This window comes from Nelumbo nucifera, chromosome 1, assembly GCF_055504915.1.
Source record: "Nelumbo nucifera cultivar China Antique chromosome 1, China Antique-T2T, whole genome shotgun sequence".
Taxonomy (NCBI): domain Eukaryota; kingdom Viridiplantae; phylum Streptophyta; class Magnoliopsida; order Proteales; family Nelumbonaceae; genus Nelumbo; species Nelumbo nucifera.
The window spans coordinates 197,860,962-197,873,397 of NC_142649.1; the positions used below are offsets into that span (position 1 = coordinate 197,860,962).

Consider the following 12,436-nt stretch of genomic DNA (forward strand, 5'->3'; position numbering starts at 1 on the left):
AGGGGGGTAGAGAATTCGTTGTCACCCAGCTGTCCACCTGCAATGCTTCAGTAATTTCAGTATTGTTCCATGGTCCTTTATCACTTGACATGCAACCTCCATATTCTAAACATGTGCAATTTCCACCCAGAAAAGTTGGCAAATTACTGTTGAAAGTAATAATAAGAGAACATTGTCATATCATATGGTAAATATAATGCACATGTACACATCTAATGGATAATGCACCTTGGGTCAACAACTTCAAGAAGGCTACTTTGATAGTTGCTTCCTAATACCTGTAAACAAGATATAAGAATTAGAGAAGTTGAACTGTTCTAATTGGAATGCAAAATGAACTTCTACACAACCTACACACAAAGAAAGAAGACAGGAAAGAGTCCTTACTTGAATCTTTGCTACTGTATGTGCATCCATGAAAGCCTTGAGTGCTTTCCACAGTGCCCTAAACCCAGATCCAGCATTGACAATAAAAAGTTGATGCAGAGTCTGTAAGAATATCAAGATCAATATACAATGACAAAAAATATCTAAAGACATTTGCAAAGTCATGAACAAGAAAAAACATGATCTGCAGGAAGTTCCTCTATAGAGCATAAAAAAAGGAAAAAAAATTCTATTAAGCATAGCCTATACTTTTCACAAGCATTTGGAGCAACATACACTTGATCAGTCCAACCTAAATTGTAAAGGTGGTTTATCCAAGTTCTACTGTAGACTGTAACTTGTAAGATCAGTTATAAAGAATCTCTTCCATCGTATCCATCACACACAAGTGGTTAGCAACAGTTACTTTCTACCATCAGGCACTGTAAGCCTGTTCATTCAAAGTTGATTAAGCCAGACGTTGATTCTTTAGCTTCAACATTGAAGGCAAGAAGAAACTTGAAAGATATAAAAAGAAAAAAAATTCCACAGTTACGAACAATGATCTAGAACTGGAACATCTCCATGTTTTTTCATATTTAATATAGAATAGTAAATTTTCAACCAACAAAGAAGAAATTTGGATGCCTTGCATTTTCACATTAGATCTTGTAACTCCATGATTTTAATTAAAGAAAAAAGTTATCTTCTATCCAATACATACATTTCTTTCTCCTATCTATCATGATTCTCCACTAATAATGTCTGAAACTTCTCTAAAACTTCCTTTACACATGGGAATTTGGTTCCATGTAGTCAGAGTGTCATGCAAGCTTGGCCATGTATTTTCAAGGTGACCTAGACAACCAAGTGAGTGGGGAGTGTCTGTCTGTATGTATATATGTATATATAGTAGGTATAGGTAGGGATCTGCTACCAACAAAATGCTTCCAACACTGTCCCAATAGGCCACTGCAGCCACACATTGGGAACATCTCCCTTGTTAACTCGTTCATGGGGAGACATTCCCGATGTGACTGTCAAGGCTAGTTGGGAGAGTTGTGAATATTTGTTGGTAGCAGATCTGAACTCGTAGACACCAGTAGGTAACTATATTACTTTCAAATATTGGTACAAGTGTGACTAATCCATTTTGGGTTGGTACAAATATATGCAAACATAAAAGTTAGGACTCTTAACACCTCTTATTGTGTTACGTGACTGAAGTTGGGGAGGATCAGTTGCTAGACAATTCTAATCGTCTATCTTCTTCCTCTTCGAGTTCAGAAATCAGGGCAGAGTGCGCATTCTAGTAGCTCTTTTCAGTGGATCCCAACTAAGAGCTTGAATCGGTTGTCACCTAAGAGGCGGAATCCTAGATGCGTCAAGCGCATTGATTTAGAAAAGCTAAATTTTGCAGTTTGGTTTGGAGATGAAAGCAGCAGCGACAATGACTATGAGTCAGATGGAGCCTCGATTTGCAAGCTAAACAATATCTGATTGAAACAGGGAGCCTGAATATGGAGGTGTTGTACTTAGAAGAAGGGGCTACTGCAGATTTTCCCAAGGAAGAACAAAGGGTAGGAGGTGCTGCATTAGCTGGACAGATCCCACTATCCCACAATGAGGGAGCCAACGAAAAGTCTCAGGGCATACAGGACTTAAATGTAAGAGAACAGCTCTCTTTTGTGAGCATGGATAAGGGTGAACTAGGAAGGGGAGTACTGGGATTGGGTTTTCAAGAGGGTAGGCTAGACAGTGGTGCTTGCTCTACCATGTCTACTCCACAGAAGTCTCCCTGTAAGGAAACAACACCACTTTCAGTCGGATTTGGCAAACAGTCTAGTCCTAGCGTTCCTTGTGCTATCCCTATCCAACCAGGTATGGATGTCAATTTGTTTTTGGTTACTAACCAGTGTATTATGCCTGAAACAGGGGTACCAACAACCCACCCAGAAGGTAAACAAGGGTTTGATTGGAGGTGGAAGAGTTGGGGAAGAGTGCCTTGAAGAGAAGAGTGGGGGGAGGTAGATAAAATTTGGGGACTGATTTGTACAGAGTTTGAAAATCTCAAGCAAAAGGAAGGATATGTGGATGGGTTCAGTGAAATGGTGATGGATAGGGGAAAGGAAGGGGTTGACTATGTTAAAGGAGGACTTCAGACTTCAGTTTTGGAAGCTATTGGTGAGGGAGGTCAGGTTGAAGAGAGGGCTGAAAGGAAAGGACAGGTGAAAACTTATAATAAAAAGAGCGAGGCAAAAAGGAATAAGGAAAAGAAGAAACGATCTGAAGTGGAAAGATAAATTGGTGACATCGAAGGGAATCTAGAATTTAGTGGTAGAGGTGATAGGAGAAAGGGTATGAAGGAGTGGTGGTTTATGATTGAGGGTGTTTGCATGATCTGTGCCTATGAGAATAGTTAGCAAGAATATTAGGGGATTAGGGAGTGCAAGGAAAAGGAAGGTGATAAAGGATTTACTTAGAAGGGAAAGGACTGACATTGTCATGTTACAAGAAACAAAGTTGTTGGAGTTGGACAGAAGATGGGTGAGGAGTGTGTGGAGGTCAAGAGTAAGTGTTATGGGCCCGGGTGTAGGATCTCGTCACGGGTCGGTCCACGGGGAAAACTCCTAGATTTCCCTTGCCCCTCCCTTTGCGCGCAGACCTTATGGTGGCGAACTAGGGGTGATTTGTTAAAGAGATCACCCTAACTCTCCTAAGCTCTTTCTTGATTGAAAACTGAATACCTTTATTTCAATTCATAGCTCCTTAAATAGGAGATTACAAGAGGGGATTCCTTATTGTATTCGACTAGGCTAGGATAATCTAAATCAAACTCAACTTCCTACTTCTTATGGGAAATAAACTACCTACTTCTAATGGTAACAAAACTCCTACTAAGAACAGGAGATAAGATAAGGGATAAGGGACGCTGGTGGCGAGTTGGCCAGAGATAAGTGTGGGCCCCTGGTGAGCTGTTGCATGGACCCCTCCTCAGTGCTGCTGCCGGCGGCGGCGGTAAGTCTTACCAACGAATGTGTCCATAACATCACACCCCTCCTGGACAACGAGCTTGTCCTCAAGCTCGAGATCTGGGTAGGCGTTGTGAAGATCAGACCAGGGAATCCAGGTAGCCTCAGCTGATGGTAGTCCGTCCCATTCTGCAAGGACTTCGAAGGTACCCCGATTGACGCGTGATCGGACAAGAGTCCAAGGTTGGAGAATGGGTCTGCCGTCCTTCAAGGGGGGTAGGGGAGGTACTTGATCAGGAGGACTCCCTGTAAAAGGTTTGAGTAGGGACACATGGAAGGTATCGTGGAGCCTGCTGTTCTCTGGCAGCCCGAGCTGATATGCAACTTTCCCGATTCGCCGTAGTACCTTGAAGGGCCCGTAGAACTTGGGGGCCAGTTTAGGGGGAAATCTGCCTTTGAGAGAGTGTTGCTGATAGGGTTGGAGCTTCAACCACACGAACTGTCCGGGCTCGAAGGTTACTTCTCTGTGGTGCTGATCGTAGACATTCTTCATACGTGTCTGAGCCTGCTGTAGGCGGGAAGTGACTTCCGCCAGGAGAGCATCGCGATCTTGTAGACTACAATCGACTTCTTCCAGCCTTGTCGAACCGAGTTCATAGGACAGTAGGCGGGGGGGTTCCCGGCCATAGACAACCCGGAATGGAGTCATGCCAAGAGAGGAGTGATAGGACGTGTTGCAGCAGTATTCGGCCCACGGGAGGCAGTCCACCCAACGTCTGCCCGTCCGTCTGCGGATGGTAGGCGGATGAAAAAGACAGAGTCGTACCCTGCAATCGAAAGAGCTCCTTCCAGAAGGTGCTGGTAAAGACCGGGTCCCTGTCACTAACGATGGACTCGGGAAGCCCATGCAAGCGGAAAATATGTGTGAAGAAGACGTGGGCCACCGAAACTGCGCTATATGGGTGGGCTAAGGGGATAAAGTGAGCATACTTGGAGAAACGATCCACTACCACGTATAAGACTGATTTTCCGCCGACCTTGGGCAGGCCCTCAATGAAGTCCATGGAGATATCAGCCCAGATCTGTGTTGGAAGTGAAAGAGGCTAGAGGAGGCCGGCGGGGTGTACGTTCTCCCATTTTTGTTGCTGACATATGGAGCAATTCTGGATGAAATCCCGAATCGAGGCCCGCATACCGTGCTAATGGAAATCGGTGCGGACGCGGTGAAACGTCTTCTGAACCCCTTCATGTGTGGCGTTATGAATGTTGGAGATGACAGTGGGAATTAATGAGCAATCGGTTGGAAGATATACCCATCCCTTGTATAGTATTAGGCCGTCGTGGATGGACCAGTTCGGTTTGGGTTCTCTAGACTGTATCTCTTGAACCAGGTCCCTCCATGTTGGTGATTGGGGCAACACGTTCTTAATGCTTTCCAATAGGGTGACGCGGGGCCGGGAGATTGCACAAAGGTGTATAGCATCTTCGTCACGCCTGGACAGTGCATCCGCGGCCCGATTTGAAGCCCCTGCCTTGTGGTCTACTCGGAAGTCAAACCCGAGCAGTTTACTTGCCCAGTGCTGTTGGGGTGGAGTGGTAAGCCGCTGCTCTAGTAGGTACTTGAGGCTATAGTGGTCTGTCTTGATGACGAAAGGTCTCCCCCACAAGTATGGCCTCCAGTGTTGGACGGCTTTGGCAAGCCCAATCAGCTCGCGCTCGTAGGCTGGTAGCTTTAGGTGCCGGTTAGCTAATTTCCGGCTAAAGAAGGCTATGGGGTGCTCTTGCTGTTGCAGTACTACTCCAATGCCTACACCAGAAGCATCACACTCCACCGTAAATTCCAGGTCAAAGTTGGGTAGTTGCAGCATGGGGGTGGAGGAGAGCGCATCTCTCAAGTTTGTGAAGGCGGCGTCCGCTGCTTCATCCCACTGAAATGCGTTCTTCTTCAGCATCTTGGTTAACGGGGCAGCCAAGAGTCCGTAATCCTTTACAAACTTGCGGTAGTATCTAGTGAGTCCTAAGAACCCACGGAGAGCCCTAGTGAATTGAGGTTTGGGCCACTCTCGAATTGCTTGAATCTTGGAGTCGTCTACTGAGACACCTTTCCCGCTGATTATATGCCCCAGATAAAGGACCTATCGCTCCCCGAAGGAACATTTGGCCCGCTTCAGGAAGAATTTATGTTGGCGCAGCAGTTCCAGAATCGTTCGTAGGTGACGAATGTGCTCCACCCATGATGTACTGTAAACCAGGATGTCGTCGAAAAATACTAGGACGAATCTGCGGAGGTGGGGTCGAAAAACCTCGTTCATCAGAGACTGAAATGTGGATGGGGCATTGGTGACACCAAATGGCATGACCAGAAATTCAAAGTGGCCGTGATGTGTCCGAAAGGCTGTCTTTTCCACATCCTCAGGGGCCATCTGGACATGGAAGTATCCTGATCTGAGATCCAGTTTAGAGAAGTACTGAGACCCGTGGAGTTCATCTAGTAGTTCGTCTACCACGGGAATCGGAAATTTGTCCTTGACAGTTCTGTTGTTAAGTTCCCTGTAGTCCACACAAAACCTCCAGGTGTTGTCTTGTTTTGGTACTAGTAGGACTGGCAAGGAGAAGGGGGAGCGGCTGGGGCGGATAATTCCTTGTTTCAACATATCTGCACACTGGCTCTCTATCTCATCTTTTTGCAGGTGCGGGTAGCGGTATGGCCGGACGACAACGGGTTCTAATCCTGGAATTAAAGGAATCCGGTGGTCACACGATCTGACAGGTGGGAGTCCCTTGGGGTCTGAAAACACGTCCGGGAAGTCAGCGAGAAGTCTCTCCATCTCTACGGTGTGCATGGTGTTGCCATGGAGAGTATGCACCTATGGTCTTTTCGCTCTCACCTTGGTTCCTTTCCATGTGACTTGTTTCCCATTCAGGTTGAAAGTCATGGTTAGAGCATTGAAGTCCCATAGGATAGGGCCGAGAGTGATGAGCCACTTGATTCCCAGCACTATATCGAACTCGTCCAGGGGCAGTACAAATAAATCCGCGAAGAACGGTTCAGATTCAACCTGTATTTGGATATTCCGGTAGATCCCAGGGCTGTGAACTCTCTCCCCATTTGCCACGGCCACTTGAAGTTGCGGTCTGCCTTCCACCAGCAGTTTCAGTTGGAGGGCTGCTTGCTTGCTGACAAAATTATGTGTGCTTCCCGAGTCCACCAGAATACGCACGGGTTTCCCTGCCACCTATGCCTGCAGCTGCATGGTTTGGGAGTTCTGTACTCCGGTGATGGCGTGGAGGGAGATCTCAGGTTCCAGTGTTGTATGCTCCTCCTCTTCTTCCTCCAGTTCATCTACCAGGAGGCAGAATAACCGTTTGCAACGGTGCCCGGCTGAGTACAACTCGTCGCAGTTGAAGCATTGCCCTTTTGCTCGGCGCTCCACCATCTCAGCTCTAGATAAGCGTTTGATGGGAGGTGCCGTCATGCTGCTTCCTATGCTGGTTGCAGATCTGGAAGTGTTACTTGTGTGAAGCCGTTGTTCCCTGCTGGCTGCCAACGAAGACCCTCCTCCAGTTGATTTCGGGTTTGCCCAAGAAGTCGATGAACGCCCCATGCTGAACGACCCTCGGCTGATCTGTAGCTTGCGCTCGAAAGCTCGGGCTAAGTTCATTGTAGTGACCAGGTTGGGAGGGCTCTACATATCTACATCGACTCTCAGAGGTTCGGCTAGTCCAGCGGTGAACATATCCACCTGCTGATCTGGGCGCACTGAAGAGGCTCTGGCGAGAAGGGTGAGAGAGACATGAGGAGACAATTGAAGAAGGATTTAGAAGAGGTCTTATTGAAAGAAGAAATAAGTTGGAGGCAGAAATCGAGGCATAGGTGGATCAAGGAAGGTGATGGAAATACAAAGTTTTTTCATGATGTGGCAAATGGGAGGGGGAGAATGAAGGGATGAGAGATCCATCATATGGATGGCCCCCTGCAGGGAGGTTGGGCGAAATTTCAAAAATTTCTCTCTCTCCCACGTGGGAATCACATTCCCTATTTTAGAAAACTGCATTTTCAATGATCAATCTTGAACCTAAACCAGACTAGATCTGAAACAAAAAGGGAGTGGAGGGTTATACCTGATACGAAGTAATAGTAACCTCCAACGAAGGTGTTCACGCCCAAGGAGAATACCAAAGACTGCTCCCACCGAAGATGACACGGTGCAGGATGAAGCAGAATCAGCAGGATGGCTCTTCAGCAAGAACCTGATTCTTTAGCAAGAATTTGATGGAGGGCTAGTGAGCACGACTTCTGATTACCTTTTCTACCAAAAGGTAATATCAAGAACCCTTCTTGATTGCTCCTATTAGACAGTTGTATGCCCTTAGCTCCAATCAGAATGATGTGCATTATGAATTTATTGTAAATGAATAAAGTGCATATTTGATTCATGTTCCTGTGGTGTGTTTCTGTGTAATACCCTTAAACTGGACACTTATGAGACTCCTGTTAGTTTAGAATGTTCACAGTCGTTGGATAAGTCTGGGGAGATTTATCCTGTCAAGGCTGACACTGGTGTGCTGCCAAATGTTGGGGTGGCCTGTCTCAGCCGCCAGGGTGAGACCCAAGGCACAAGCAGTGTAGGATTAATTGAATCTTTGAACCAGACCAGATTTCCAGTATTGCCCTGGACCTTGGAGATTGATGGACAAAACTGGAAAGTTACACCTGACCCCTAAACTCGATTATGATACTGCACTAGGTGTCGGATTGGGCTGTCTTTGATATGCCAATCAGTGAGATCCTTAGCGGGGGTCAAAACCTGGGTATGTTGGGACAATCTGAGAATTCATCTGAGTGGGTGATCATAGTGACAGGATTAGCCCATTTGTCGGACAAAGGTAATGATCGGGGATGCACTCTCTCTGATGGAAACCAAGACTGTCGGCAGCCGATTTCAATCGTTGAAATTTTTGTTTTGCAAAATATATTTATATACCGATATACATGTGAGTAGAGAGTGCAGCACTGTTCCTTGCAGCCGAGGGAGAGGTCTTCTCTTGTCGGGCAGTGTTTGATCATTATGGGCTGAGAGGTTAAGTGTAAGGCCATTGAGGGTAATACCTGATGGGCTAATCTTGCATCTGCCCATAGTCCCTAGGTGTTACAAGGTGGCTTGGCCCAGGGGCCACTTAGGGTAAGTGTTGGGCCCATAGAGCCCATGTGATGGGTTTCAGGGGGTGCACTGTCTATAACAGTGTATTCGGCCAGGCCTTGTAACAAAGGCTGGGCTGAACCCATGTGGCTGATGTGTAGATCAATGTTTGGGTCCCACGCCATACAAGGAAGCCCAATTGGGCAGCAGTTTGGAAGGCTAAGTGAGCACATAACCTTATTGGGCCTAAAGCCCATTTTGAACTGGGCTGATTTGATCAGTTAAATGAGGGGCGAATTCTAAGATTAGATTAGCAGATAGGATTGGGTCTTAACCCTATCCACTCAGAGAGTCCAGATCTGAATGTGATTCAAATCTAGAAATCTCCTAATAGGATTAGGAGGGGGCTGATCTAATTTGCAAATATGATTTGGATCAGCAACTCCTAATGGGATTAGGAGTTGATCCCTTTAAGGTTATAAAAGGAGGAGGGGGCGAAAGCCTTTAGTCACTCATCACATTCTGTCTTCAGAGCTGAAATCACAGAAGAGAGAATTCAGCATCACTGTGCTAAATCTCTCTTGCCGCCTCCTTCCTGCTACCGCCATATCTGCCAGTTCGATCTCCTCTTGTCAGTAGGAGTGATCAAGATTGGATCTTGATATCAGTCCTTTGTGAAAGGGCTGATTGGAAGAAGTGCTCACGTGCCGTCCAACTGATTCTTGCGAAGGATCTGGTTCTTTTGAAGAACGCTGTTGATTATGTTCCATCCTGCACTACACCATCTTCAATGGGAGCAGTTTTTGGTTCATTCCTTGGGCATGAACACCTCCATTGGGAGATACTATTTCTCTGTATCAGGTATATCCCTTTCCTACTGCTTTTGTTCAGATTTGGTTCGGTTCATGGTTCAAGATTGATCCTTGAAAAATACAATTTTTCTAAAATAGGGAATACGATTCCCAGTAGGATGGAAGGAAATTTTTGAAATTCGCCCATTCTATTCCGCAAGAATCGGGAGTCCATACGATGGATATCTCCTCCCTTCAGCTCCCACAGTGAAGATCGAACATGTATGGCGGCAATAGCAGGAGAGAGCAAGAGCAGAAGATAGAAGCAGTCAAACTGTATGCTGTCTTCTCTCTTAAATCAATAGACTGATGGATGAACTGGAGGTTCGCCCTGCTCCTCTATTTATAGCCTTAAAGAGAGCATCTCCTATTCCCATTAGGAGTTTCCTAATCCAAATCTTGTATTTGGATCTGGACTCTCTTTAAGAGATAAGGATAATCCCTTATCTTATCTGCAGATAAAGATCAGCCCTCCTAATCTAATTAGGAGTTTCCTGATCCAAATCTTTATTTGGATTTGGACTCTCTGAGTGGATAGGGACAATTCCTTATCCTATCTGTTGATCTAAATCCCAGAACTGCCCCTCTTTAATTTATCTTATTAAGCCAGTTCGAATTGGGCTTTAGGCCCATTAAGTCTATGTGCTCACTTATCCTCCAAACTGCTGCCCAGTTGGATGTCTTTGTATGGCGTGGGACCCAAACATTGATCTACACATCAGCCACATGGGTTCAGCCCAGCCTATGTTACAAGGCCTGGCTGAATTCACTGCAGGAGACAGTGAACCCCTGAGTCCATCACCATGGGCTCTTAATGGGTCCAACATTTACACTAAATGGTCCCTGGGTCAAGCACCTTATAAAAACCCAAGGACTGGGCAGATGCAAGATTAGCCCATTAGGTATTACCCTCAATGGTTTTACACTTAACCTCTCAGCCCATAATGATCAAACACTACCCGATAAGAGAGGACCTTTCCCTCGACTGCAAGGTACAGTGCTGCACTCTCTACTCACATGGATCCTGGGAATTAAAACATTTTGCAAACATTTTGAAACCATAATATATATATATATATATATATATATATATATGTATATGTATATCTCTATATAAATATACTTTGCAAAAACAAATTTCAACGGTTGAAATCGACTACCGGCAGTTTTGGTTTCCATCAGAGAGTGCATCCCGATCATTCACTTTGTCCGACAAAGGGGCTGATCCTGTCACTATGATCACCCACTCAGATGAATTCTCGGACTGTCCCAACATACCCAGGTTTTGACCCTCTCTAAGGATCTCACTGATTGGCATATCAAAAACAGCCCAATCCGACACCTAGTGTAGTATCATAATCGAGTCTAGGGTTCAGGGCAATACTGGAATTCTGGTCCGGTTCAAGGTTTCAAGAAAACCCACACTGCATGTACCTTAGGTCTCACCCTGGCAACTGAGACAAGCCACCCCAACCAACTTGGCAGTACATCAGTGTCAGCCTTGGCAAGATAAATCTCCCTAGATCTATCCAACGGCTGTGAAGATTCTAAACTGACACGAGTCTCATAAGTGTCCAGTTTAAGGGTATTACATAGAAACACACCATAATAACATGAATCAAATATGTACTTTATTCATTTACATTAAATGTCATAATGTACATCATTCTGATTGGAACTAGGGCGGGGGGGGGGGGGAGGTTTTCACTAATCAACACTAATCAAGATGATATTACTAGGAAGTTTGTGGATCACTTCAAATCGATTTATAGAAGACCCTTGGATGAGAGGTTGGAATTGGAAGGGTTAGATTGGCCAAGTCTGGATGAAGATTAAGTTAGGTGGCTGGAAAGAATCTTTAGGAAGAAGAGATTAGGAAGGCAGTGTTCTTAATGGATAGATTCAAAGCTCCAGGCCCAGATGGTTTTACAATGGCCTTATACCAAGATTGTTGGGATGTGATAAAAAATGATCTTTGTGAGGTTTTTAATGAGTTTGCAGATAAGCATATAGTCAATTGAAGTATTAATGCTACTTTCTTGGCTCTAATTCCAAAGAAATCTTATGCCATCCATCCTAAAGACTTTAGGCCAATTAGTTTGGTGACTAGTATCTATAAAATCTTGGCAAAGGTGCTATCTTCAAGGATTAAAGAAATCCTTTCCTCCATTATTAGTCAGACTCAAGGGGCATTCATCCAAGAACGACCGATAATTGATCAGATCCTAGTTGCTAACAAATGTGTGGAGGAGATGAAGAGGTCTAAGCAAAGAGGCTTTGTTTGTAAGCTCGATCTTGAGAAAGCCTATGATTTGGTGGACTGGCAATTCCTAGTAGAGGTTTTGAGGAAGTGTTGGTTCGGGGAAAGATGGCGTGGTTGGATGTTTAGTTGTGTTAGCTCTTGTCACTACTCCATCCTAGTAAATGGGGTGGTAAGGGATTTTTTTCCATCTAGTAAGGGTATTAGACAAGGGGATCCACTTTCACTTTTTCTCATTACCTTGGTAGCTGATGTGTTCAGTCGAATTATCACTAGGGTTGATAGGGAAGATGTGATAAAGGGATGGGGAATAGGCACAAACCAAATTCCAATAATTCATTTGCAGTTTGTGGATGACTTGATGATCTTTTGTGGTGGTGGTTTTAGTGAGAAGGTGGGAAACTTGAAAGAAATGATTAAAGCCTTTTAAGGAGTATCCAATTTGAAAATCAATTTAGAAAAAAACTGCATGGATGGAGTCAATTTGGACTCTGAGGAGGTTGAGGCTATTGCAAATTATCTTTAGTGCTCCATTTCTACTTGTCCTTTGTCCTATTTAGGGCTGCTGTTAAGGGCAAACCCTAGGGAGAGTAGGTTTCGGACCCCAGTTATAGATAAGTTTGAAAAGAGATTAGCTGTGTGGAAGAAAAATTACATCTCTTTGGGTGGGAGGATCACCTTGATAAGAGCTACCCTCATGAACCTGCCTACTTACTACCTCTTTGTCTTTAGGATACCATCTAGGGAAGCGAAGAAACTGGAAAAATTGGTGAAAGATTTTCTTTGGGAACTAGGAGAAGGTAAAAAAGACAACTTAATCAGTTGGGAGGTTGTGGGTAGAAGCAA

The 12,436-nt window shown here is 44.9% G+C and overlaps 1 protein-coding gene across 11 annotated transcripts in view; it reads right to left on the reverse strand.

Annotated features, from left to right (window-relative positions):
- LOC104602333 (Sec14p-like phosphatidylinositol transfer family protein) overlaps positions 1-12,436 on the reverse strand; it is a 53,397-nt gene that overhangs the window by 1,465 nt on the left and 39,496 nt on the right. For 7 of the 11 annotated variants that reach the window (XR_016080881.1, XM_019198606.2, XM_088895791.1 and 4 more), the window contains 3 exons: positions 388-489; positions 229-278; positions 26-146 (listed from right to left, as the gene is read on the reverse strand). Coding sequence is in view for 10 of the 11 variants with exons in the window: in XM_019198606.2 (XP_019054151.1) it covers positions 26-146; positions 229-278; positions 388-489 (273 nt within the window). In the remaining variant the exon portion in view is untranslated. The remainder of the gene's footprint in view (positions 1-25; positions 147-228; positions 279-387; positions 490-12,436) is intronic. The other 4 variants (XM_088895793.1, XM_088895795.1, XM_088895792.1 and 1 more) reach the window with 1 other exon arrangement.